The 26,704-nt window shown below is 40.2% G+C and overlaps 2 protein-coding genes across 6 annotated transcripts in view; one reads left to right on the top strand and one right to left on the bottom strand.

The window, feature by feature from the left end:
- Nucleotides 1-12,156, top strand: part of frya (furry homolog a) — a 53,282-nt gene extending 41,126 nt beyond the window's left edge. For 4 of the 5 annotated variants that reach the window (XM_079675641.1, XM_079675638.1, XM_079675639.1 and 1 more), the window contains exons 49-61: nucleotides 67-231; nucleotides 516-590; nucleotides 701-871; nucleotides 2,326-2,526; nucleotides 4,227-4,370; nucleotides 5,176-5,327; nucleotides 5,408-5,615; nucleotides 5,906-6,055; nucleotides 6,960-7,058; nucleotides 7,151-7,234; nucleotides 10,026-10,136; nucleotides 10,240-10,445; nucleotides 10,540-12,156. In XM_079675641.1, the coding sequence (XP_079531767.1) occupies nucleotides 67-231; nucleotides 516-590; nucleotides 701-871; nucleotides 2,326-2,526; nucleotides 4,227-4,370; nucleotides 5,176-5,327; nucleotides 5,408-5,615; nucleotides 5,906-6,055; nucleotides 6,960-7,058; nucleotides 7,151-7,234; nucleotides 10,026-10,136; nucleotides 10,240-10,445; nucleotides 10,540-10,798 (2,025 nt within the window). In that variant the 3' untranslated portion in view covers nucleotides 10,799-12,156. Of the gene's footprint in view, nucleotides 1-66; nucleotides 232-515; nucleotides 591-700; nucleotides 872-1,120; nucleotides 2,291-2,325; nucleotides 2,527-4,226; nucleotides 4,371-5,175; nucleotides 5,328-5,407; nucleotides 5,616-5,905; nucleotides 6,056-6,959; nucleotides 7,059-7,150; nucleotides 7,235-10,025; nucleotides 10,137-10,239; nucleotides 10,446-10,539 lie in introns of those variants that run through there. The other variant, XM_079675642.1, reaches the window with a different exon arrangement.
- The window catches only part of LOC307038037 (stromal interaction molecule 1-like), a 358,279-nt gene that overhangs the window by 279,013 nt on the left and 52,562 nt on the right, over nucleotides 1-26,704 (bottom strand). The window lies entirely within an intron of this gene.

Genomic DNA, 26,704 nt, shown 5'->3' with positions numbered 1-26,704 from the left:
CTAAAAACTTCCCCTGACTCATCAAAGTTTCTGCCTGCACGTGTCTGTTTGTGTCCACGCTGTTAGACGCCTGTGATTGGTCGGCGCTTTGATGACCTGCAGCATTCTCCAGGCCAAGATGTGAAGAGCAGGACCACAGCAGTGACCCGCAGCACCTCCTCTACCTCGTCTGGATCCACCTCCAACAACGTCCTGGTGCCGGTCAGCTGGAAGAGGCCTCAGTCTTCACAGGTGAGCACATCTTCATAGTCTTTGTACTTCCGCTGTCACTAATATGAGTGAGGGGTAAGGGCAATGTTTAATTGGATAATGGCTGCAAGTGGTACCAATTTAACACTTTTTTATTGATTTGTTTATTATTAATTTGTTCTCTTTTCATGTATTTTCCCCTTTTTATATTTCTTATTTTCCTCTTCTTTTTCTTTTACACAATATTACCTAATTTATTTATGGCATTAAAAAAGGTAATCTGTATGTTTTGTTCAATATATTTTAATTTCTCTTGCCCTCTGCAGAAACGAACACGGGAAAAGCTGGTGAATGTGTTGTCTTTGTGTGGACAAGAAGTGGGGCTCACAAAAAACCCTTCAGTAAGATACACTTTATTTTAGCACTGCTATGAATTTTAACACTTAATTGTCATCCATTCAGAAGAGTCCAAAGTCTTGTTAAAATGTTGTCTATTTGTTTTGCTGTGAAGGTGATCTTCTCCAGTTGTGGGGAGCTGGACCTCATGGAGCACCAGCCCAGCCTGGTGTCCTCCGATGACGGGACAAGGGAGCCGGACAGCATGGACGACACCACCTCAGAGCAGCAGTTCAGAGTTTTTAGAGACTTTGACTTCTTGGATGTGGAGCTTGAAGACGGGGAGGTGAGTTTCAGGACCTCAAACAGTGCTAAAGATAATTATGTATCCTCCTTCCTACTTCCTTTTGCTTTTAATAGACAACAATATTGTCAAACTTGTAACCAGTAAGACAAAAGATTAGTGACATTAGCAAAAAGATCTTAACATTTTTTCCAAGAACAAGAGCATTTCTAAGTGTACTGGGTGAGGTTTGCCTGCTCTTTGTAATGGGGTCTCTTCTTTTTGTTTTGTTTTCTGTCTATGCTAATGTAGGAGTTACAGGTAAGTTTAGTCATGTTACCATTTTTCTTGCTGTGATGATTGATGCTTGTGCAGTATCATTTAGTTATACTGATGTCAAGGAGTAGAAAACGTGTGTGCATGCCATGTAATTTACAAACAGGTTCTGCTATTTTGTGCAATTTGGTGTAAAACATATCCTCTTAACTCTCAAGGACCAGTAGTACCATAAAAGCATGTCAACAAGAGATATCTTTCACCAGGATTACCTATTTCTTTAGCTGATAATCGTACCTTCAGGTGATTTAAATGTGTAATATTTTGTTCTGGTTCATAAGAGAAAAAAAGTATTAGTTTTCATATATGACACACAGTTGACAAATACTACATTGTTTCCCCTTTGATAACTTTGCATATCTGACTAAATCTATTAGTGTGCACTGTACATGTAATTGTGGATTGTATGTTACCTCAATTTAGAGAAGTCAAATAAACTGTGTTCGATGTCAGTTATCTAATACACATCACACTTAAATCGTTATTTTTGCAAGCCAAACAGTGAGCTATGCACCTTAGTTCTACTGTTTATGTTAACTATTTTATACATTTATGCTGCGAAGATTGTCGCTTTAACTGGTTGAATTTAACATCACTTATGTTGCATTCAATTATGAATGTCCCTTTGTTTCATTTTAAAATCTTAAAAAACACAGTAACATGCAGGACGTTGTATATATACATATATCTGATTTGTACCCTGGAACACAGTGTCAGCTGTTCTCCCTGTGCCTGCTAAAATATCACATAGACTGAAAACTAAAACAACTGCTGTGGTCAACATAGTGCAACGCAGACAGTTGTATTAGTTAAAAAGCCTAACGAGGTGTAAGGAAGGTTTTAGACCACATACAAAAAAAAATTGTAATCGTAAATATCAAAGTCAAAGCTGTTGCTTTCTGCGAGTTGTATCCATTAAGCTAGTCGCCACAGGAAGTCTCTCTTGTTTGATGAGTTGATGTGGAGCTCTGGTGGAATGTGGAAGTTGGCTGACTTCCAGAACCATGTCTAGTTGAAGAGACAAGAAACAGCCCCCTCCCTTAACATGCACTGCATGGTTGTGTAAATGTGTGTGTATTACAGTGTATCCAGTTTGTGTGGGTGTGCATGTGTTTGTGTTAGAGAAGAGAGTGTTCTTGTCTTGTTGTTGCTTGGTAACTCAAAGCCATTCTCTATTGCAGGGAGAGACTGTAGACAACTTCAACTGGGGCGTGCGCAGACGCTCCATGGACAGTCTGGACCGGAGTGACCTGCAGCCGCTGGAGGAGAGTCAGCTGTCCATCAGCATGCCCAGCCTCAGCAAGATCCCCCATGAAGACTCAGACGAGTCGTCGGAGGAAGACTCCCTGATCGCCAGCCAGATACTCTCCCACTCTCAACTTGTAAGTTCACCTTTGTTTGTAGGCCAATAATGAATGTCATTGAGAAGGGGAACAAATATTGAAAATGATCCTTAGCACAGGGTGCAGGTTTTAGACTTAGTTAAAACACATTACATTTAATTGTGGGATTCTCCCATTAGATTTAATTGTAACAACAACATCTTTATAATTCTGAAATGTGTACTTGCACAGTTAAGCCCGATGCCCCCGGTACCGGGTGAAAAACGCAACATATTGCAAGAAACAGCGTCTGAGGGCTTCTTAACATTTAACAAACTATGAATGTGTCATACCCACCTAACGGGAAGAAACACAGCTATCACACATTATTAACCATTTTTAGCTAAACAAAACACAAGGGTAATATCAAGCCTCTGAATTAGCACACAGAACTCACGATAGAAATACTTTATTACTTATCGGATCTGCACAAACAAGATATCCTGAGCTGAGATTCCACAGATTCTAGAGGTATAAGTATCATCACTGTGCGACCAAAACTCAGGGCACCGAAGGCAAACCCAGACAACAAACCACGTAGCTTTACGGAGCCAAAACGGCAAATATGTCTTACCTTTGCTGTTTTTCTGATCAAAAGTTTTGTTCAATGGCATTAAAACGATAAAAACGCTGCTGAAGGTTAATCCAATGTCTCTGTGTCCCTTTGAAATGATTACTGATAATCCATCTTCATATTTATGGCTTTAACCTCGTTTTCAGAGTGTAACGTAGCTTTAGGTTTGGGCAAACTGCATGCGCATCACTCTCATTCCTCAATGGTAATGTTTAGGTGGATTTTAGGGACTTCCCCTTCGATTCTATTGGCTTTAACGGTTCAAAAGAGGTGTCAATCATCAAAATCGACCGAGGGGTGCCAGAAATATGGCAAATCCACCCAAATGAACCCAGAAGTGTTTTGTTTTTGCCAAACCTCTCTAAGAATATCAAATGTCACTTGTTTTGCATCAATCTTGATACAGGGTACTTATTATATGTTATAGTTTGGATTCCTAAATCTTTTAGTCTACTATCCCATCATTCAAAGGGTGGTTTTCACTATAAGTAATGTTTTTTTTTTGGACAGACACTGTCATTCAAATTGTTTTACTATGTTCAATCTGAATTTACTTTAAAATAAAAGATTGCTATATTGATTCTGACTTTTCTACATCCAACTAACAGTTTTATCCTTACATTGAGAAACAAGATTAATAATTTACCCCTTTTAGAAGTGAAGATATGGTCATTTGTTCTGGGAATGTCATTTTCGAGCCTGAGACCTGAAAAACAGGCTTGGGGCTTAACAGGTTAAATCCAGGCAACAAAAACGTAATAGATCATAATCAATATTGTGATTTTAACCACAATCCTCTCGAAACATATTAAAGTCTATCTGGAATTAAATGCACAAGCTTTACTCTTGTGCCACCCTCAGGTTATTTTTAGCTTTGCACACAATATATATTATTATTATGTTTGCTGAGCATATCTTGTTCCTAAGGTGATAGGGCGTTCTACATTTTAATGATCATGTAACTTTTACTTAAGTTTTCATCAAACGTCATTTTAACATTTCTAAAAATAACAATATTGTCCCCATGCTATTGTTTGTCCAACACCAATCAGATGGTTTGTTGAGCATGCAACAAATGACATGTGTTATTAAGAGAAGCTTCCAACAACGACTTTGTCTCTTGCAGATGGTCAACCTGTCTCCCACCTCAGAGAGCAGTAACAGGGACTCTCCCTCTGCCTTTTTTGACACAACCTCAGCTGATTCAACTCCCCTGAACACCAAAAATCCTAGTTTCGAGGCCCAACTGCCAGAGGACTCGAAGCAGCGGGTGAATAAGGGCTTCAGAGTGTCTGAGATACTGGGAACCACTCACAATTCCATACTAGAGTTCTTTACTAACTTTGCCAAATAGGGGGCTATTCTGGTGCATCTTTTCTTGTGAAATGTCTTGAATGTTGTATGTGCTTTGGGTTCAGTCTACGTTAAGTATTATTTTATGTCGCTGTGACTTTTCTACATTTCCTCCGTTAAGAATAGTGCATGTGGCGGTCTTCTCTTGTTTTTTTAAGTCATTGCATGCTAGTAGGGAATGAACTAAAACTCTGCAAACAGGCAACCTATAATGCTTTGGGATATAATGGGCGTTTTTTTTATTGTGGCAGTATTAGGGGGTTGTAGCCAGCAATAGAAAAACAAGGGTCTTCCTTTCTATGTCTGTCTGTTTAAGGCAATGTGTATACCTACTGCTTCTGTGGGGGCAACAACTAATAAAACTCTTGGCATGTGGGAGGTCAAGAAAGGTTTACACATTGCCTGTCCCAAAACATGAGTGTGCAGGGCCGCAATGCTGGCTGAAGTAAATTATTTTATAATCTATTGAATTGGCACAATTAACGCACACTAAATTGACCAAATAAAAGAAAAACATCACAAGGAGTGTCCATAGGGTCCCACGTCAAGGTCAGTCTATACATTTTACCAACAAAATTGTCTGTTTAATGATTAAGCCTAAACGAGGGAACATATCCAGTTAATAATAACCTTTGTTGCATGCTGTCTCAGTATTTGTTCATGACGAGTTCATTTTGCCAAATTGCTGAGAAACGAGTGTCCTCTGTGTGTTTTTCTTTTAGCAAGAACATGAATACACCAATGTCCACGAGGACGACCTCTCTCTCTCCATCAGTGAACCACCCTTTGAATTTCATTGTGGTGACAGTTTGACAATAAACATGGTTAACATTGATTACAAAGGAGAACCTGACTTTGACAGCTGCTTACCCAGGTACTTACTTAAAACTTGTGTCACTAATAGATAAAGTTTGTTAGACACAGCACCAATATCATGGCTTTGTGTCCTCCTAGTGTCTCAGAGGAGGAGAGAGACGACATGCTGGAGTCCCGATCTTCCCCCCCACCATCCCCCTTCTTCTCCGCCATCCTCGCTGCATTCCAGCCAACAGTGTGCGATGATGCAGAGGAGGCTTGGCGGACTCATGTCAACCAGCTTATAACCGACTCGGATGGATCCTGTGCAGTCTACACTTTTCATGTCTTTTCATCACTGTTTCAGGTATTACAGCGTCGCCATCAATTCCATTAACATTGTGTCTTGTCAAACTGAATAATTAAACTAAAAGGGTAACAGGATTAATTATCTGGATGATTAACCTTTAGAGAAAGGGCAATGCGTGGATGCTTTCAACTCGACAACGTAAAGAGATTCATTAAGCAGATGTTGTTCACTTGACTTATCAAAGCTGACCAGGGAGAATGTCAGGGTAGAAATAATGACAGAATGTAAATGCCTTAAATAATGTGACTGAAAATGTTCAACGCTAGCCTGATTTTGTTGCATTGCAGAACATCCAGACCAAATTTTGTTCGTTGACCTGTGACGCTGTGAGTTACCTTGGTGATGGCCTGAAAGGACTAGGGTCAAAGCTTTTGACCTCTTCTCAGATGCTGACATCATGTTCAGAGTGCCCAACTCTATTTATTGATGCAGACACAGTGAGTAACCTACGGAGCCCCTAAAGGGAAATGGGAAAAAAAAAAAAAAAAAAAAGGGAGAGAGAGAAAAAAAAAATAAAGTCAGGAAAACGGATTTGTTTCCCGTGTGCACGAGAAACGAATCCGTTTTTTTCTAGAAAGTTACCGATGCACCAAGGAGGAAGTGGAACACACATTAGACAACCATTTCATTGCAGACTGTTATGTTTACGTGGGGAAATGACAGAGCATACATTATTTGAGATAGACTATATTTTGAAGTCAGACTTAATTTTATTAAGTCTGGATTCACGGGCTGATTTTTAGTCACAGTCCGCCCGTCATGCGTCATGATGACCGGCGATCTCCTTCATAAAACGAACAAAAAGGGGGAGTAATCGGACAGTTCGGTGTGTGTGTAGAGGTGTGTGTGGTTAAAACGTAACAGCCTGTGGTCACTCTTTATAGCTGTTCAATGAAGGTAAACACAGAGTAGGCGGTGCGTAAAAGCTCTTTGAGCGCTGGTGCTGCTCTTCTCTGAGTTACACGTCCCGCTGCCTCCTGGAGTGACCACACGCCCCTGGCCGAAATGTCTTTAAAGTGAAGTCTGAGTACGAAATATATCTCAAATAATGCACTGTCATTTCCCCACGTAAACATAACAGTCTGCAATGAAATGGTTGTGTCCTGTGCGCTTCACTTCCTCCTTGGCGCACCGGTAACTTTTGCCCCAAAAAAATCTCATATCTCGTGCGCACGAGATACTAACCCGTTATCCTGACTTTTTTTTTCTCTCTGTTTTTTTTGTTGTTTTTTTCATGTGCCTTTAGGGGCTCCATAATAACCTGAGATGTTCCTGTTGTAAATATTTTTCTGAAACTGTACGTCACGTTAGCGGTGATTAAACAAAACTCTTTTTTCACAGATTATGTCTTATGGATTGCTGGAAAAAATGAAATTCAGCGTGTTGGAACTTCAAGAGTATCTCGACACTTACAACAACAGAAAGGAGGCAGCTCTCACCGTAAGGACATTTTATATTGAGCCTTCTCGTCTGAATGTCACCTGTGTGTGGTCATTGATTTGTTTACGTTATCATTCTGTTGTCTCCTACAGTGGTTGAGTAACTGTAAGGCCACCTTCACCAGGAGTGTTGGGGGAACCGTGATAACATGTCAACCAGCGGAGCATGAGGATAAGGTAAAAGCTTACCTTTTTAGAAATATAAGTTTTAATACTAATATGCTGGCGTTTATCAAATGAATGATAATGTAAACTACTGTTGTATATTTTAAGCTAATGAATTCATTAACTGTGCAAAAAGATAAAAGGCTGCATGATTTAGTAAAAACAAACGTTATTCTGTTAGAATGGAATTAAGTTAAAAATGATTGAAAAGATTAACTTCCACTGACCTCTCATACTGTACTCTCTGCATTACAATCTCTGTGTGAAACTGTAGCTCTGTGAGTGTACCTCTAATTTCCTCATACTATGTAAAGACAATCCTGAGTTGCTGCATGTCACATTGATTACCTCATTCAAATCTGCATTGTGGTAATTCTTTTTCCTAAGTTGCATTTGATCTGTATGTAAACAATTACGCTCACTTGACAACTTAGGGAAGGAAAATGCTAAATGGAAACTTCTGCAATATTTAACAGCTCAGAGATTCTCACGAAAGTGAGCGCTAATTAACAGACAAAACTGTAACTTTGCTCGACTTTTTTCACTTGTCATTTTTGATTAAAGCTGCCCTGTGGAGTTTTCTTGTAAACAAACAAGTTATGGTTTCATTTAGTGATGCTTAACACAATGCAATGTGTGTATTCTGCTCTTTCAAAGTACCAAGTGAATTTCCTTTCATTAAAAAACAACATTGCCCTTTAATCCAGCATTGTTTACATCAATGTTTACGGCATAAGGTCTTCTTCTCCTTTTGTTGTCACATTGCAACAGTTTTGGTACATTTCTGCCATCTGTAGATTAGAAGAATAATTTGCCACCATCGACAGGAATGTGTAGTGTGTCAACTGTGTTTGCTCATGTGCATGAATGTCATTAAGTGTGTGCACTAGGGATGTGCATCTCCATCACTGAGGCCGATGCGATGCGCATCTCGATACGTTACCACGATACGATACATTAACGATACCTTTGAAACACCAGGCGATGCGATGCGATACGATTCACCCCTGTTGCGATACAGTTCGATACGATTTGATTCAACATTATGCGATTCGGGGCGATACGATGCGATTCAACACGATGCAAAAATAATGATACTTCAATATGGTACGACAGAGGATTTTTGTTTTATTCCTTATATGCAGCAAATCATACATTAACAAAAAAGTGCTTTACATATTTGGTACTGCACATCCCATCATGCCGTTTATTTTTTTACCTTTAAAAGCTCTCCAGAGTACAATTGTATAACACCTCACAGTTAAACAATGTAAGGATGCATTGCTCATGATTAACAATGTGCAAATAACAGCTACCATAGAGCAATGCCCATACAGCTGCCAGCCTGATGTGCTTAACATTCAGAGGCTAACACACTAGTGAGCAGAAAGCATTGGTTTCTATCTGAACAATAAAGAAAACAAATAACCTTTCACAAACAGGTATTTCATAACTGCTTACAGTAAGGAAGACATTTAAATTATTATTGGCCGTCACAGGCTGCTGTAAGCTAAACACCTCTCTCTGACAGAACACCTCACTGAGTGATTTAACTCATATGTCTCACTTTCAGGTTTCTCTTTTCAGCCGCAGACCCCATGTCGCCTCTTTATGTGCGTCGCTAAGTTCCTCGTACTACTTGTGTACTTTAAAGCGGCTCGGCATCGTTAACAATTTGCGAGTGATTTTTCAAGTTGACCGTCTGTAGTAATAGTGCCGCGCACATATACCATCAGGACGTTACTGATGGGGTGCGGCTGCGGAGTGATACTGTGTGTATGCAAGTCCGCATCTAGGACGGATCTATGTATCATGGCTGTAGACCTGTTAAGTAATAAAGATACCTCATACAAAGGTCTACGGATACCTTATTACTCTCCATGACCTGCGGTCAACTATATAGCATAAATGACTATTACACCGTCTTTCTTGAACAATCCGAAGTGTTGCCAAACGTTTGATTTGTAGGTATTTTTCGCTGCGCTGTGTTTCTCTTTCTCCTCAACTTCCGTGTGTGTTGATAACTGAGACTCTCGTTCTCCGTAGTGGCGAAGCAAATATCAAAGATCGTCTCTGCTGAACGTTGACAAGATAAGGGGATTTTATATGAATGAATCGGTTTTTTACCGATGCAAAGACGCTACGCAATCGATGCATCGCGAGTTCAACCCAAACTGTAGCCGATGTGCACTCTTTCAACCGGTGCACTCGCATCTTGAACGTTTATGCCGGTGCACCGATGCGAATCGGTGAATCTTAACATCTCTAGTGTGCACAGAATAAACAAAACAGTGACGCACTAAAAGAAAAACAGATCCATAGCCCTGCTTGAGGTAAAAAACTCCACGGGGAACCTTTAATTCAAAGCAACTACCAGCCTTCCTGTCGGTTCTAATTTGCACATACCCTCACTTTTTTTCCTCTCTGCATGCCAATACTCACCCACTTTTATATGGACACAATGAGGATTGCATGCCCTTCTTTTGATTGTCTGTTTTCCCTACTTCTTTTCTGTCCTGTAACATGCTTGCTTTGTAGCAAATGGAATCTCTGGCTGTAAGTTGGAAGACTTGTTCCTCTATGTAGTTTCAAATATGTTTGGTTTTAAAAGCAAAACTTGGGTTTACTGTAATCCTTTTCCCCCACTTCTTCTGTCTATTTAGCAGTAGTTCTACAGTAGTGTGTTTATAATCCACCAAATGTAGAACTATAACTGATAAGGTATGAGCTAATACCTAAGAAGAGGAAAAACTAGCCAAATGAAAAGGCCTTTTGACAACGACCATGTTTATTTTCCTTTCAGCGACTGGAGCTCTGTCAAAGACTCTACAAACTCCACTTTCAGCTGTTGCTGCTTTTTCAGTCCTACTGTAAGCTGATTGAACAGGTCCATGCAATAGGCTCTATTCCCGAGGTAGGTTCATCAGGCATTTGCTTGACTTCTCTTCTTGGAATCATTACAGCCACCATCTAATCCATATCCCTGTTTAATAATATGAATTCCTCTTGACCTTTAGCTGACAAATATATCCAGAGAGCTTAATGACTTGAAGAGCCACCTGAGAGTAGCAGCAGCCTCGGTGACGAATGATGAGATGTCTGCCTGTGAGAGCGCCTGCTCTGAGCCCACATTCAGCTCATCTGAGGCCGCTGTCCAGGCCATCCTCGAGTGTCTGAATACTAATGAGTTTCCAACGGCCATCCGCTACATTCGAGAGTGCAGGTGAAAAAAAGCTTTGTTTGATTGTAGATGAAGAGTGTACGCGGATAAATTATGTCCCAAGTCAGACAAATAACATTTTCTTTTTTCATTGCAGAGCAATGTGGCCTAATGACATATTTGGCAGCCCCTGTGAGGAAGAGGTTCAGACCTTACTCAACATCTACTTCAGACATCAAACCTTGGGTCAGACAGGTACTTTTGCTCTGGTGGGCTCAAAACAAGACCTGACAGAAATCTCTGCCAAGTTAATGGAACTTAACGGAGAGATTCGGGACATGATCAGACGAGCCCAAGGCTACCGAGCCATCACAGCTTTCCTCCCAGACTCCAGGGTTTCAGGCTCCACTCTTTGATGGTGTTCTGGCAGCATTTTGACACCCATTTCCTGCACAATACCCCCTGTCCCCTGCCTAGCCTCTTGTCCTGTATGGGGCTGCTGCTATCATCTCAGTGGTTAACAAGCACTCTGCTCTCTCCTGGGAATAACCAAACTCCTGTTCCTCTTCCTGTTCAGAGCACATCAGAATGTCATAAAGTCATATCTTCAGATTTGCAGCAATACTGTTTTTTTGTTGTTTTTTTTAAAGAAGAGAGACTTTGGCTTTTATTGCACTAATAGTAGAAATTGTCATAAAGCCACCACTTGCTACTGAAGTCATACATTTTCACATTTAAGAAATAACATACCAAAGCTAAGTGATTCTCTTTCATTTATGTTATTTTAATTGTCATGGGAAAATGTGCAATTGTACACAGACGTGGAAGACTTATACTGTATCCTGAAAGAATGTAATGATATATAATAGCATTGGAAAACATGGACATTGTTAGTACAGACAAAAGGGAGGCTTAATTTTTGGTTTAAGTAGCAGGTCTTTAGTTAGTGTGTGTGTATGTGTGTGTGTGTGTGTGTGTGTGTGTGTGTGTGTGTGTGTGTGTGTGTGTGTGTGTGTGTGTGTGTGTGTGTGTGTGTGTGTGTGTGTGTGTGTGTGTGTGTGTGTGTGTGTGTGTGTGTGTGTGTGTGTGTGTGTGTGTGTGTGTGTGTGTGTGTGTGTGTGTGTGTGTGTGTGTGCACGCGCGCGTCTGTGTGTGTGTTCGCTTGTGTTGCGTGCTGGTGCCCAAGTCTGTGATTTAAACCTGACTATCATCAAAGATGAAATTATGGATATTGATTTACAGAAATTGTAACTACTTTTGACATGCTGCAAAACTACTGTGACGTCTCCCAAACCTAAATTACGTGCTACTGTGTTGGTTATCTGTTACCTAAAACATCTTACTGTACATTTTAACTGTGCAGCTTTTAGCAATCAGATAAGTTATTTAATATTATTTGCTATAGGAAAACATGCATTTCTCAAACTAGATTTATAGAAAACAAATATTTCATTTTAAACCTGCCAAGCTTACAAATTCTATGTTCTATAAAGTTTTAAAGTATGTTTATGAACAAATACAAAACTATTTTAACTGAATACTTGTACATAGTGCAATAGGGGCTTTGATGAGACTCATAAGATTGTATTTTTATGAACTTACCGAGTTGCATGTAAAGTGAAAGGGATAGCTGCAGAGTTGTAAAGCTTTCGCAAGAACTGTTTGTGTAGCCTCTCCCTCTCGCCTTGTAAATACTACTGCCTTTGCAATGTACTGTACTTTGTTGTTCTGTATACTTATGAAACAGTAAAAATAAAACTTACATTTGTTAAAAGTGGTTTCATTTTGTGATTGTTGGGATGTTACATATCTGTTTGTTTGTTTCAAATCCGTGTATCTACCGTCCAAATGTTTTTCTATATTAAACACGTAAACGGAATGGTCCTAAATGGTCTAATGGTCATTGGAGCGAGGGGCGGGGCGAAACTCAAGGAAGTGATTTCAAAACAAAAGCACTCGTGTGCTTGGAACGGTGATAATATTATAAACAAGGGGAAACAAGGGGAATTTAGCGATCACAACGAAAACGGCCAAGACACATATTGAGCCCAGAAAATGAATTACGGGCTGTAAATATAATAAGCCGATGTCTAAAATGGACAACTTTTACGGTGTACTTTGTGAGTAATCCTCTGTCAGAGTCCTCTCCATAGTACATAATGCATGTTTTCTGCTATCTTTGATGAATGATAAATAAAATGTTGTGCCGAAAGATACAGTAGGGCAGTGGTTCCCAACCGGTGTGCCGCGGCACACTGGGGTGCCGCGAGCACTGTCCAAGTGTGCCGCAAAAAAACGTATTTTTATGTATTTAATAAACTTCACTTCATATACACTTTATTTTATTACATGTACACTGGAGTTCATAAGCTAATAAAACATATATTGCTCAGATTTAGAAATATTAAACAGCTTAAATTCTCATGATTTACGTCAGCCGTCATTGTTTACGGTGTGCAGAGCAGCTTTTTATCCTCGCGCCAAATAATTTCAAGATGGATCGTTACGTAGTGACAATAAATAAAGAAGCACCCCAGCCCTTAACAACACAGGCAGGGATGACAGAACATGATGGCACAGCAGTGCAAAAGAAGTCTAAAATAACATTAATATCAGCCACAAGTTTAAACAGCAGAGCTCAGGATGAACTCGCAGAGCTATCTATGGACCGCTCCCTGAAACTAAAGCACGGGGAACTACGTCTGGATATATTTTGGCTGCTTGTGGGACACGAGTATCCATCCCTCTCAGAGAGTGCCATCAAGGTGCTTTTACAGTTTCTAACCTCCTACTTGTGCGAGCTGGCGTTTTCCTCACTCGCATATGTCAAAAACAAGACCCGGACCCGGCTGTCAGTGGAGCAGGACCTCCGCGTTGCGCTGTCCACTATCCCCCCACGCATCAAGAGACTCTGCTCACAAAAGCAGGCACAAGTGTCGGACTAGCACCGTGTAACGGTCTGAGAAATGTTTATGTTTGGATGTTCATTTGTGTGCCTTTCTTATAAATGTATGATTGATGATTTTGTCAATCAGTATTATCTGGATAGCGAAATGCAGAATGTTTCATATTTGGGATGTGGTTGATGAGTCACATGACCACAGTCAGGTCAGAGGGCATTGTTTCATCCCTCCAATTCTATTAAGTTATTATTTAATCTAAGTGATCATAGGCCTGCCTCTTTTGAAATCCAAATGTAAAATAATAACTGTATTGATATGTATTCGTGTTTTTACACAGGTAGGCCTACTATTTTCAGCCAAAACAAAAGAGCCTACTTAGTAGGCCTGTTTATAATATTGAATTCATCATAGAAATGGTGTTGACATTTTTAGTCTGGTTCTTGTTATTATGTGTGAATACATTATTTGTTCTATAAAATGTTCTATTCAATTAAATACACATTTGAAAACCAATTTATGGTGTATTTATGGTTTTTAGTAAAGCTCTGAAGTGGTTTTTAAATCTACAAAAAGTTGGGGTGCCTTGGGGTCGAGAAATATTTTCAGGGGTGCCTTGGTAAAAAAAAGGTTGGGAACCACTGCAGTAGGGAGTCGGAGGCGGTGCAATGAAGGTATGAAGCTGGCTTTAATGAGCAGGACATGGTGTCGGGTCGCAGCCCGGAAAGACAAGAGGAAGAAGGAGCCAGGAGGGCACACAGGCCGTTTCTCAATCGCGAGGATACTGGTTTGGTAGTCGCATACTTCCAAGTCACTTCCTTCAGAAACGAAGCAAGTATACTTCCAAGCCACGGCTTCGGAAAACAAAGAAGAATGGAACAGGCTAACAAGTGTGCCACTCTCGCCTATAAGGATGCTCTTTCCTCCGCTAAATCAGCTTACTATGCCAACTTAATTAGGTTAGGTGAAGGAAACACCAGAACCCTGTTCTCTACAGTCAACAGCATTCTGCAACCACCGGCCTCTCTTGCACCCCACCTGTATTCAACTTCTCAATGTAACACCTTCATGACCTTTTTCAATGCCAAAATCAAAAATATTCACCAGCAACTGACCTCCTTTAGCTATACATCACTGAACTCAACTCCGTATGCTCCCCTTTCATCCCCACTATCCAGCTTCGAACTTCCCACTGTCGCTGAAATATCAAATCTCATTCGTAAATCCAAATCATCCACCTGCCAGCTTGACCCCCTTCATCCTACCCATCTAGTTTAAGCATGTCTACCTTCTCTCTCCGCTTTAATTACCGACATAATTCACTTCTCCCTTACCTCTGGTCTTGTCCCCTCATCCCTCAAAACAGGTGCAATAACCCCTCAAGAAAGCAGGTGCGGACCCCAAAAACTTGAATAATTTCCACCCAATCTCTAATTTACCATTTCTCTCCAAGATACTCGAAAAAACTGTTGCAGCCCAAATCCACACTCATCTGAACAACAATAATCTTTTTGAAGAATTTCAGTCTGTTTTCCGTTCCTCACACAGTACAGAGACGGCCATGGTTAAAATCACAAACGATCTCCTGGTAGCAGCTGACTCTGGGCTCTTATCCATACTCATCCTCCTTGACCTGACTGCAGCCTTTGACACAATCTCACACCACATCCTCCTTGACAGATTGTCTTCCATTGGTATCACTGGCACATCCCACACCTGGTTTAGATCTTTCCTCTCCGGCCGTACTCACTTTGTCCAACTCAAACACTTCAAATCACAGTCCCATCCAGTCTTCACTGGTGTTCCTCAGGGTTCTGTCTTGGGCCCCCTCCTATTTATCATCTACCTTCTACCTCTCGGCCATATCTTCAGAAAATACGCAATCCAATTTCACTGCTACGCGGATGACACCCAGCCCCATTTCTCCACCAAACCCACTTCCACTCTCCCCCCCAATGCCCTTTCCGACTGCTTACTGGAAATCAAATCCTGGTTCTCATCCAACTTTTTAAAACTAAACAGTGATAAAACTGAGTTTCTCTTAGTTGGCTCCGAGTCCACTCTGGCCAAAACTGACACATTTTTCCTCACTATTGACAATTCCACAGTCCCACCCTTCCCCCAAGTTAAGAGTCTGGGTGTCATCCTTGACAGCACCTTAACATTTGAAGCTCACATCAACAACATCACTCGATCTGCCTACTTCCACCTCCGCAATATTAACCGCCTCCGCCCATCACTTACACCCAACAGCACCGCCATCCTCATCCACGCCCTCGTTACATCCCGTATTGATTATTGCAACTCCGTCCTCTCTGGTCTCCCTCACAAATCCCTGCGTAAGCTCCAACTGGTCCAAAACTCAGCCGCCCGTATCATTACCAGAACTCCTTCCATTAATCATATCACTCCGGTTCTCCAACAACTCCATTGGCTCCCCGTTAAATACCGCATCGATTTTAAAGTGTTGCTCCTCACCTTCAAGGCCCTTCACACTCTCGCACCTCCATATCTCTCTGAACTCCTTCACACTTACACTCCCTCTCGTGCCCTCCGATCCTCCTCTGCCTTCCTACTCACTGTACCTTCTGCCCGCCTGACCTCCATGGGGTCAAGAGCCTTCAGCCACTCTGCACCCTGATTGTTGTTTTTAAGTCTTTGTTTTTAAGTCTTGTATTACTGTGTGATCTTCTTTGTTGCTTATTTTTAATTATGCTCTGTAAGGTGTCCTTGAGAGCTTTGAAAGGCGCCCATAAATAAAATGCATTATTATTATTATTATTACTCTCTAACGGTTTCAACATAAACTGTACCGAAAATAAATACCTCAGTCTATCTAATTATGAACTTGCTTTACTTTCACGGAACACATTTTTGGTGATAACAAATGCAACAAAGTAACATATTTACCAACACATGTTCTACGCCACTACATACTTACATTTAAATGTGTGCTGTGCTGGTCGGTTCAGCCATTAGTAAGGTTCATTATAACTTGATTTTAACTTTTTGGAATTTCCAAAATGGCTGCCCTAAAATGTAGGTTTTGTAATATCTCGGCTTCTAAATAAGCTGGAACATTGATTTTAACTTTGAAACCTACATTTTCAGGGTCAAAGAATCCAATGGTGGTAGTTACAAAGGTACTAAATGTTACAACATTAACCCTTCGATGCATGAGTCGGTCGAAAATTACCTGTGCAAAGTTTTTTTACTTTCACTGCAGTGTACCAGAAGATTGATCCTTCTAAATAACCTGTAGCAGAGCCTCTCATCATAGGTGATGCACAGAGTCTATCAGTCCCTCCCTACCAAGTAGAAATACTTCACTGTGACAAGCCAAAACCGCAGCATGCCAAGAGGTCACAACAGTTTGCCACCAGCAAGGGGATCTTAGAATCCTATCAGCTGACACATCTAGGATGGGTTGTTGCATCTGCATTATCCAGAATGAAAGCAGGAGAAACTTCCAGCAATATTCCAGGCTGGTCAGGATACAACTCACTGTTGTCTGAAAGCCTTCCCTTGACACAGGTTGGAGCCTTGCCACTATTGCCAGAGGTGGCACACGAGTGGTCAACTCTGTTGACTGTGATCATGCAAGCAAATCAGCTGAGGAAGTTGGCAGTTGGGGAAGATCACCCCAGAGTCATTACCTTTGACATGGCCCTCTATGAGAAAGTGGTGCAGCTCCTAGATGCCAGACCTGACCAGAAACAGATGGTTGTTCCCAGACTGGGTGAGCTGCATGTCGTCATGGCTGCCCTCAGAGCTCTTGGTGCCTCCATGGAGAACTCGGGTATAGATGATGCCTGGATGGAAGCAGATGTGTATGGTCCTGCCACAACAAGGCAAATCCTGAAATGCACACACTACAAGCGAGCTCTCCATGCCCACATCTACTCGTATGTAGCACTCTATGAAATGGCTCTGGAGGAGTTCTTCAAGGACAACCCACAACTGAAATATGTGGGCCTGAAGGCAACAGAGGAAGTATAAGCTGCCTGCTCGGAGGGTAAAGACATCAAGGCTGAATCTGTGAAGCAAGTCAACAGGACACTCCTGGAAGCCACTGCTGAAGTCATCACAGCATTCCAAACAAAGGGCAGAGAGTGACAAGCTCCCTCCGACACTTGGAGCTCTGAAGCAGCATATCTTGAGGGTCCATGTCCAAACCAGGGTATGGGCACAGGCAGCCATTGCTCTGCAGGATCCGCAGCTGGACCCCCTGCACAATGGGTACTTCAGAGACTCGGATGGCATGAAACCAACAACCACAGAGGTCCTCCCAGCCCATCATTGAGATGGTCCAATGCAGATGTAAATCTCACTGTTCTTCTGGAAGATGTTCCTGCAGAGCTAATGACTTAGCCTGTACTGATACAGTATGTGTCAGTGCAGTAGCCAGTGCCAGAACTACGATGATTCCCATGCTGTGATGGATGAAAGTGTTGATGATGATAGTGATGATGATGTATAGATGTGTATACATTTAGATGTATAATGAAGAAGGTTGCTTCTTTTCTGTGGTCACAAAATGTGCATGTCATGATGATACTGAAGTTCACAATTTTAAACTCAGTTTAATCAGTTAATGGCGATTATCTGTTAAGTCCTCAATAAAAGTTATGTTAATTATGGTTGGCACCATTGGATTCCTTGATCCTGAAAATGTGGGCTTAGCAGTTCAAATCAATGTTCTAGCTTATTTAGAAGTCAAGATATTACAAAACCTACATTTACGGCGGCCATTTTGGAAATTCCAATATGGCCGCCATATAAAAACCTGGGAAAATGGAAACATGGATTTTCTGAATCCTTATACAATATCCTTTCCAAAAATGTATAGTATTGCAAATCCCCACAAAAATCCCACAAAAGTATATAGCGAACCTGACTACATTCTCCACAAGGGTTTTGGAAATTGGTCCGTGCGCAAAGCATTGTGGGGATTTGAAGGACGCGAAGTCTACCCATGTGCAGCCTCGAAAGTCAGAGTCATTACCTTTGACATGGCCCTCTATGAGAAAGCCAAACCAAGGACGTGGCCACGGTGGAATTCCAAGTATGCTGGAGATTGGAACAGTCCTTCGGCGGCACTCGATGACGTAGTATCCTTGAAATATTGGCTTGGAAGCCAGTTTCCTCGCGATTGAGAAACGGTGTAAACGGGCACACCAATATAGTTAGCAACACATATGTCCGTGCGGAAACAATACCCCCAACCCGTAGTTCCATGAGTGAATTATGTACATAGAGTTATCATTAGTTCTTAATGATATTCATACTGTTTGACTGTGTATTAGTTAGCCTGCTATTAAAAATACATTGAAGTACTTTTACTGTGTATTCTTTTAGTAATCCTCTGTCAGAGTCCCCTCCATAGTACATAATGCATGTTTTCTGCTATCTTTGATGAGTGATAAAAAAACAATTTTACAATTAGTTCTTAATGATATTGATACTGCTGGATTCAGTAGTCTTACACCTACTACCACAATACAATTAAGTACTTTTACTGTGTACTTTTTGAGTAATCCTCTGTCAATGTCCCATGCATGTTTTTCTGCTATTTTTAATAAGCATTAAAACACCTTTCTTCATGAGACTGATATTGTTGGACAGAGTATTTTAAGAGGATATGGTAGACATGATATCAGCAATACTTCCAGTCAGTACTCCGGCAACATTTGTACATCTTGGAAAGTCTTTAGAGTCTGGCCTGGATAGCTGGTCACAAATATCCTTCAGAAAAGTGACACACTCTGGTTGGCCTCTTATGATGCTGCTGTCTTTTAATTTATAATTATTTATCTGCCGCTAGTTCTTTCCTCGCAGATTATTCAGTCTCATCCAGGATTTAGGATTGTAGGAGATCCGGGGTTTAGCCCAGGAGTTGTTGGGGGGTGCAGGGGTAAAATGCTATTTTTTTACAACTGGGGGGTGGACCGAACATCCTTTAAGGGGGGTCGTCGCCTCCTTTAGGGGGGTCCGGGGGCATGCTCCCCCGGGAAGATTTTTTTTTAAATATTGAAGTAAAAGCCTCAATCTGGTGCACTTTGAGAGCAACATTAACCCTACCTTAATAATACCTTCAAGCGGACAAAAGGCACTTGAGAACACTTATTCATTAACATCCTTTAATGAAGCAAACTAATGCCTTAGCTCACTCAAATACAGTCGTTTACTTATTTCGGTGAAACGAATGTGCGTAGTTTTAAAGGATGCGGATAGTCTCACCTTGATTCTGGGGCATTGCTTATCGTTTTATAGATCTATTCTCATCCACCATCTTTGTTTGTGACGTAAAGAGTGTTAGAGTCACGTTTCTGAATCGGACACTCTGAGTGGATGCAGTCACAGCCAATCGGAGTCTGATTCAGAGGGTTGCCTGTCAGTTCCGTTGCTATGGTTCCGTTGTTAAGTGTACTGAAACGAGAGCCGGTATAATTCCAAAACAATATACAAATTGGAATACGTTATTTTAGTGTCTTAAAGGTAGACTGAGGTATGAAGGGTTAACGTTACATCTTAGGATAATTTTTAGTCATGTTCTGTATACATACTAACATATAAGGGTATAATTAGTGTGGTTACTGCATGTTTACTAGCTATAACATTAACATTACATCACTCTTTTTCACTTCTTACTCAGTCAGCCAGACTGCAGATATCACCATTAGATTTACAAACCTGAAACATCATCCATTTCTTCACTGCTGGTGATGACATTGTTGTCAGCTGCTGATACTGCTGCTGCTGCAGCAGCTTGTGGCGCCTTTTTCATTGAAAATAACTTTCTAATATCCATAACTTTATAGGCTATTAGCTTAAAACTCGTCAGGCACTAGCAGAGCCATATGGCGCAAGAAATTATCCTTCCTAGTGCCCACACCAGCGCTGGCCCACACCAGCGCCCCACACTAGGAAGGATCACTTCTTCTTCAGGGCAGGGAAGGCTACGCAGTACGCAGGCTACTGTCCCGCAGCGGCTGCCTCTCTGGTGGACTCCGGTACTGCACATTACTCCCGAGACGTTTTTAAGTGAAACATCCGGGGCTTTTCAGAAAACATCCGGGGCCTGAGCCCAAGTAGCCACCCCCTAGCGCCGCCACTCTCATCAGCCTCATCCTTCCATCAGTCCCTGTGGTGTCTAGACATTTGTGTTAAGTTAATTTATTTAGTTCAGTCCTTTTGTCTTTTGCTTTGTCTTGTGATTTCCTGTTTTATTTTTGTAGTAACCGTTCCCTCTCGTTTAAGAGCATTCCTGCCCTTGTGTGTTTTCCCCTCCAGTGTGGTTGTCAGCCCCTCCCTTAATTGTTGCCACCTGTGTCCCCTTAGTGTGTATATATCATCTGCATAGCCGTGGGAACATGTTTCAAATGGGGGGTGCTGTGGGGATGACACCAGGGCTGGTTCTGACCAATGTGCTGCTAGGCAAGATTTTAGCTGGCAATGAAAAACCACTACAAAAGACCAATACACTGCAAAAAGAGAAATATATTGACATGGTGGACAGCTTATATAACAAGGCTTAAAATGTATTATATATTATAACATGTTTTAATTGGGGGGGTGGACTTCACATCCTCTAGGGGGGTCCGGGGGTACCCCCCCGGGAAGATTTTTTTATCATTTTAAAGTAAAATGCTTCAATCTGGTGTACTTTGAGCGCCCAATTAGAGACTGATCTAGGGGGTACAACTCTAAACACCCATATGAAAAAGATCGGTTTGCATTTTATTAATCAAATAAGTAGGTATGTGAACATTTCCAATAACCTACCATAGCCAATAACAAATACATGTAACTTATTTTATTTGTGTTGTTCATTCATATCTTATTTTACCAGTTAACATTGATTTATTTATGTATATTTTAGAAAATCTCTCCAGTTTTAAACCATATTTTTGGTTTACTCTCCTATAGCATACATTGCAATGATTTCAAACCTGTTTTTATTTATCCTAATAATTATAAAGGTGTGCCTTGGAAATATTTGTTTACATAAATTGTGATCAAAACGTTTGAGACCCACTGAGATAACTTCGACTAAAGTGAACTATCTAAGCCCTCAGAGTGCTTTACCTCACTGAGCCTCTCAGTCTGACAGGAGAGGACTCTCCCTCCACATTATTGTAGAAACAGCTTCTTATATCCGTTAGCGCAGCAGAAGCTAACAACAATCCCCGCCGGTACCGCGGTATCCCCTCTCTCTATCTCTCTCACTTTGGCTGTGAGCTGCGGGCGCCTGCTAAGCCAACATCCCCCACTTTCATCACTTACAGCGCCCATCATACAGGGCAAATGGAAAATGTAACCGGGGTGAAAAGGGTGTTATCTTTACTTAATTATGAATGTTGTTACATCAAGGCTGAAAATTCGTTTTTTTTATTATTATATCTTGTGGAAGTGCAGATCCCCTTTCCTCCACCAGGGGGTGCTGCAGCACCCTCAGCACCCCTACTTCCCACGGCCCTGATCATCTGCGTCTTCCTTTGTCCTGTGCCAGTTGGTCTTGTCTTGTCAAGCCTGCCAGTCATTCCTTGATCGTGTTAAGTATATTTTTGATAGACTCTTTTGGTTTAATTTTTGATAGTCCATGTAGATGTTCTTGTTTAGAGTTTTTGATCCTCCAAGTGAGCGTTTTGTGTTTTGACCTTAATTAAAAGACCTTGTTAATCCTGACCTGTTTCTGGTGTTGTGCGTTTGGGTCCTGAGCCTTGTGACATTCTTAACAGTCCCCTACATTCAACGAATCAGCCTCATCCTGCCATCAGTCCCAGTCAACGCATTAGCCTCGAGCACACTTCCAGTGTCTGACTCCATATGATATTGTCCTGATGCTGTATACAAGGGTAATGCCCATGATCACAAAATGATCCCTTTAAAGTCTGAGTGCCAACTGCCAAGGACCTCATTATGTCTGTCATTAATGTTACATCACCCATTATAACCATTTTCTTTCCTTTTTTCTCTTCTATGAACTGTAAAGTCCTTTTCCTGCACCATTTTAAGGCATTTTGACTATGTGTTTGGAGAAATAACACAATCAATGGCCCAGAATTGTACTTTAGAAACTATGAATCTTGTGGTGCTTGAAGAAACACAGACTGATTAAACTAGCCAGGCAATATGCCTTTTTTCAATATTTATTAAAATGTCACTAAACAAACCACTATCTGAGGATAATACTAGCAACCATAAAACGTGCTTTATCTAGAGAGCCATTGAAGCCCATGAAGAATGTATCCTTCCACAAATCTTTTCATCTGCTGTATTAATAAAGTTGCAACGTGTTTTCAAATTCGACTTAAGGCACTATATGTGCAGGACATTACAAATATTCTTCATTTGCAGTGTTTTATTTTAAAAGTGTTCAGAAAGACTGCATCAATGATATGCTATATATCTATATAATATAAATATTGTTAACTTCAACCAAAGTCAATTGGGGGGCAAAAATTGGTTAATTGCCATGGATGTGGTGTTTGATAAAGTTTACGTTGAATTTCAACTATTTTAGGCAGAAAAACGTATATTGGCTAAAACGTTTTTTACAATTTACTGTAAAAAACTTTTTTTTCATTTTATATTTGCATTTTTTAAATGTGTGCACACAACATTAATTTATACATTTCAATCAATTTTTAAAAATTACGAATCCATTTATTTTATTGTATTTCCTTGAGGCTGGGGAAGATATCCAGCATGTAGTTCAACATGCAAATGTTCTAATACAAGTAAGTATAAGTATAACATGGAAAAACGAAATAAAATATGTTTCATAGGAGGATGTGGATTTATTTTCTCTCACCTTGTATTTACACAATCAAACAATCCATAATCTAGCTTTTATTAAGAACTTATGATAACACATATTTGTATCGCTCATCAAATATAGCAGGACAAAAAATGAAGAGCAGCTGATTTGTAGAAAAAAAAAACTAGGGAGATGGCTGAGATGACCGCAGTCTAGAATCACTGTCAGAGGTTAGATCCCAGCATCCAGGCATTGCTTTTAACCACTTAAGGACCATCAATAAATGACCAATGTACTAGCTTGCCCATAATAGTGAAAACAAATAGATCAAACTATAACAAATAATACATGGCGTGACATGATTTCAAATATTGTTTAATAATTATTTTTGGTGTTTTTCAATTGCTTCCATGTCATGTGATTTAATCATGCCATATCAATGAAGCACTGTATTACACTGGACCATGGATTGGTAAACTGGACAAGTAGGACAACAATATTTTTTTTTAATTGGACACTAGACAGGTAGGACAAAAATATGTTTTTTAAATACAAAGTAAAAAAAGTAAAATATCAATGTTATCTTTAGAAGTTAAAGTAAAACATTTATATTAAGAAGATAGAAATAAAGTAGAATACAAATGTATTTTAACATAGGAAGTTAAGTAAAAAGGTGCACATTATATGGCACTATAAATACTGTAACATTGTATAAGACATGAAATTGTTACAACAACAATAGAGATGTAAAAATGTGTATATTACAATATATACAGTGGTTTAAAATTATAATTAAAGGAGTATTGCTCGAAATATACAGTGTATTGTATATATTGGAAAACAAAAAAGTATTTCTAATGAAGAAGCTGATCATTTAAAAATAATAATTGAAAGACAGAAATCTGAACTAAAAAACAATAAAACGTTGTGTCTTGTTTTCAGGGTATTGTTTAAATGTTTTTGAGTCACTGGCACATGGAAGCCACTTTTTATAAACTATTGAAAATAACATTGGCTGGGTCATTCAAACGGTAGTTTATTAATGGTTCCTAAATTATTATCGTCAACCAATAGTAGTGTCTCCCCTTCGTTGTAAAGTAAAATATTGAATGTAATTGTTTGTATCCACCGATTTATACATGAGTGAGGTTAGCAAGAAAGCAGAAGAGGTGCAGCGAGTCAGGGTGACGCAGGGAGTAAGCTATGCAGAGGCAGAAAGACAGTTTCAGGAGGAACGCATGTTACAATGGAAAACAAGAATAAGAGCAAAGAAACAGAAAAAGTCCACAACTGTGTTAAGTTGAAGGAGGACACTCTGATAGTGAGTAAAACAGAGTTTGTATTGTTTATGGCAGAGATTATCAACTGTTCAGCGCAGACTAAAAGCCGGAATGAAAGAATAAAAATAATTGTCAGATCAGCTGAAAAGTACCTTGATGTGAAAGGGATGCAGTGGGAAAGTGTGAAAGATATACTAAATTATGATGTTCAACAATCTCAGACATGCAGTGGATCAACTTGATGGTCTTAGTTGTACTGCAGTGGAATGCCAGAAGTTTAATTGCAAATGGACAAGAGTTTACAAAATATAATGACAATCTGGGAGAGAAACCTAAGGTAATTTGTATTCAGGAAACATGGCTGAAACCACAACTGGATTTTATTGTGAAGGGATATACTGCAGTTAGAAGAGAGAGGGACTCTGGCAGAGGGGGAGGAGTTGCAACATTCATACAGAGTGGTGTAAGTTACAAAGTTATGCATGTAAGTACAGATCATGAAGCAATAGTTATAAGGGTATGGAATGATAGAGGACCTATAGATATAGTAAATTATTATAATCCATGTGGGAAATTAGATCAAAGTATATTAGAGGATGTTGGGGGTTTACTGCAAGGAAAAGTAATATGGTGTGGGGATTTTAATTCACATAACTCACTATGGGGTAGCAGTAGCACAGATGCAAATGGTGCAGTAGTTGAGGAATTTATAGATGACCACGGGCTAGTGTGTATTAACACTGGGGAAGGAACAAGATATAATTGTACAAAGAATATAGAAACAGTACTCGATCTGACATTTGTGTCTAGTGCTATAGCAGGTATAAGTACATGGAGTGTGGTAAAGCATACTACAGTGGGCAGTGATCATTATCCTGTAATGACTGAAGTTGGGACCAACATACGTTTTGAAAAGGAGAAGAAAATTCCTAGATGGAAATTGGGAAAGGCTAATTGGGATGCTTTCCAAGTTGTAAGTACGAATAGATGTAAAACACTTCAAGAGGAAAATTATGATGATATAAATAAATTGAATGAGGAGCTCGTTAAGGTTATCATACATTCAGCTAAAGAAACAATTCCGGAAGTTGAAAGAGTTAGGTGTACCAAGAGTGTACCCTGGTGGAATGGTGAATGTAACAAATCCATTAAAGAAAGAAATAAAGCATTCAGACAACTCAAACAACTCCATTCTCAGGAAGCTTTGAATCAGTATAAAAGGGCCCAGGCTATAGTAAGGAGGACGATACGAACGCAAAAACGCACTTTTTGGAGGCAATATTGCAATAGCATTGGAAGAGAAGTACAGCTTGCAGATGTTTGGGGCATGATTAGGAGAATGGGGGGAGTTCGAAGGAATTATGAGTTGCCAGTTTTGAGCAGAGGGGACATAATAGCTGTCACAAACGTAGGAAAGGCGGAACTTCTAGCTCAGAAATTTAAGAAAGTTCATAGTTCAGATAACCTTACAGAGGAACCCAGGCAGTGCAGAGATAATACATTAATGGAAAACCCGAGAATATTGGATAGAGTAGAAGTGTTAGGGGATCAGGTGGATCTGCATTTTAGTATGTTTGAGTTGAGGAAAGCAATTATTAGTGCTCGTCAAACCACTCCTGGGAAAGATGGTGTTTGCTATAAAATGTTGGAATATATGACGGATAACTCTCTAGTCATTGTGTTAAGATTGTTTAATAGGGTGTGGGATTCTGGCCAACTTCCATCAGTTTGGAAACAAGCGATAATAGTGCCCATACTAAAGCCAGGGAAAGACCCTTCAGATCGATCTAGCTACAGACCTATTGCCCAGACATCGCATTTATGCAAAATCATGCAAAGAATGGTTACAGAAAGGTGGACATATATCTTAGAAAGTAAAGCTCTGTTATCACCATATCAATGTGGGTTCCGTAGGGGTCGGAATACAATGGATTCTATATTGTGCTTAGAATCAGACATCAGGAAAGCAGAGACCAACAAGGAAGTATTGATTGCAGTCTTCTTTGATATTGAAAAGGCTTACATGCTCTGGAAGGAAGGACTACTAATCAAGTTAAAATCATTGGGAATTGGTGGTAAAGCATATAATTGGGTTATGAATTTTTTACGGGACAGGAAAATACAAGTAAGAGTAGGTGCAGAATATTCAAGTGTGTATGATGTGGAAAATGGTACTCCGCAAGGTAGTGTATGTAGTCCGTTGTTGTTCAATATAATGATACATGACATTTTTAATCAAGTTCATCCAAGTGTGGGAAAATCTTTGTATGCAGATGATGGGGCTTTGTGGGCAAAAGGCCGCAATGTAGCACATGTTGGAAAGAAAATACAAGCTGCAATAGTTTAAGTGGAGAAATGGTCAAATAAATGGGGATTCAA

Source organism: Notothenia rossii, assembly GCF_949606895.1.
Source record: "Notothenia rossii genome assembly, chromosome: 4".
In the NCBI taxonomy this organism is placed as follows: Eukaryota; Metazoa; Chordata; class Actinopteri; order Perciformes; family Nototheniidae; genus Notothenia; species Notothenia rossii.
The sequence above is the reverse complement of the archived record's forward strand: the minus strand, read 5'-3'. Positions and strand labels throughout refer to the sequence as shown.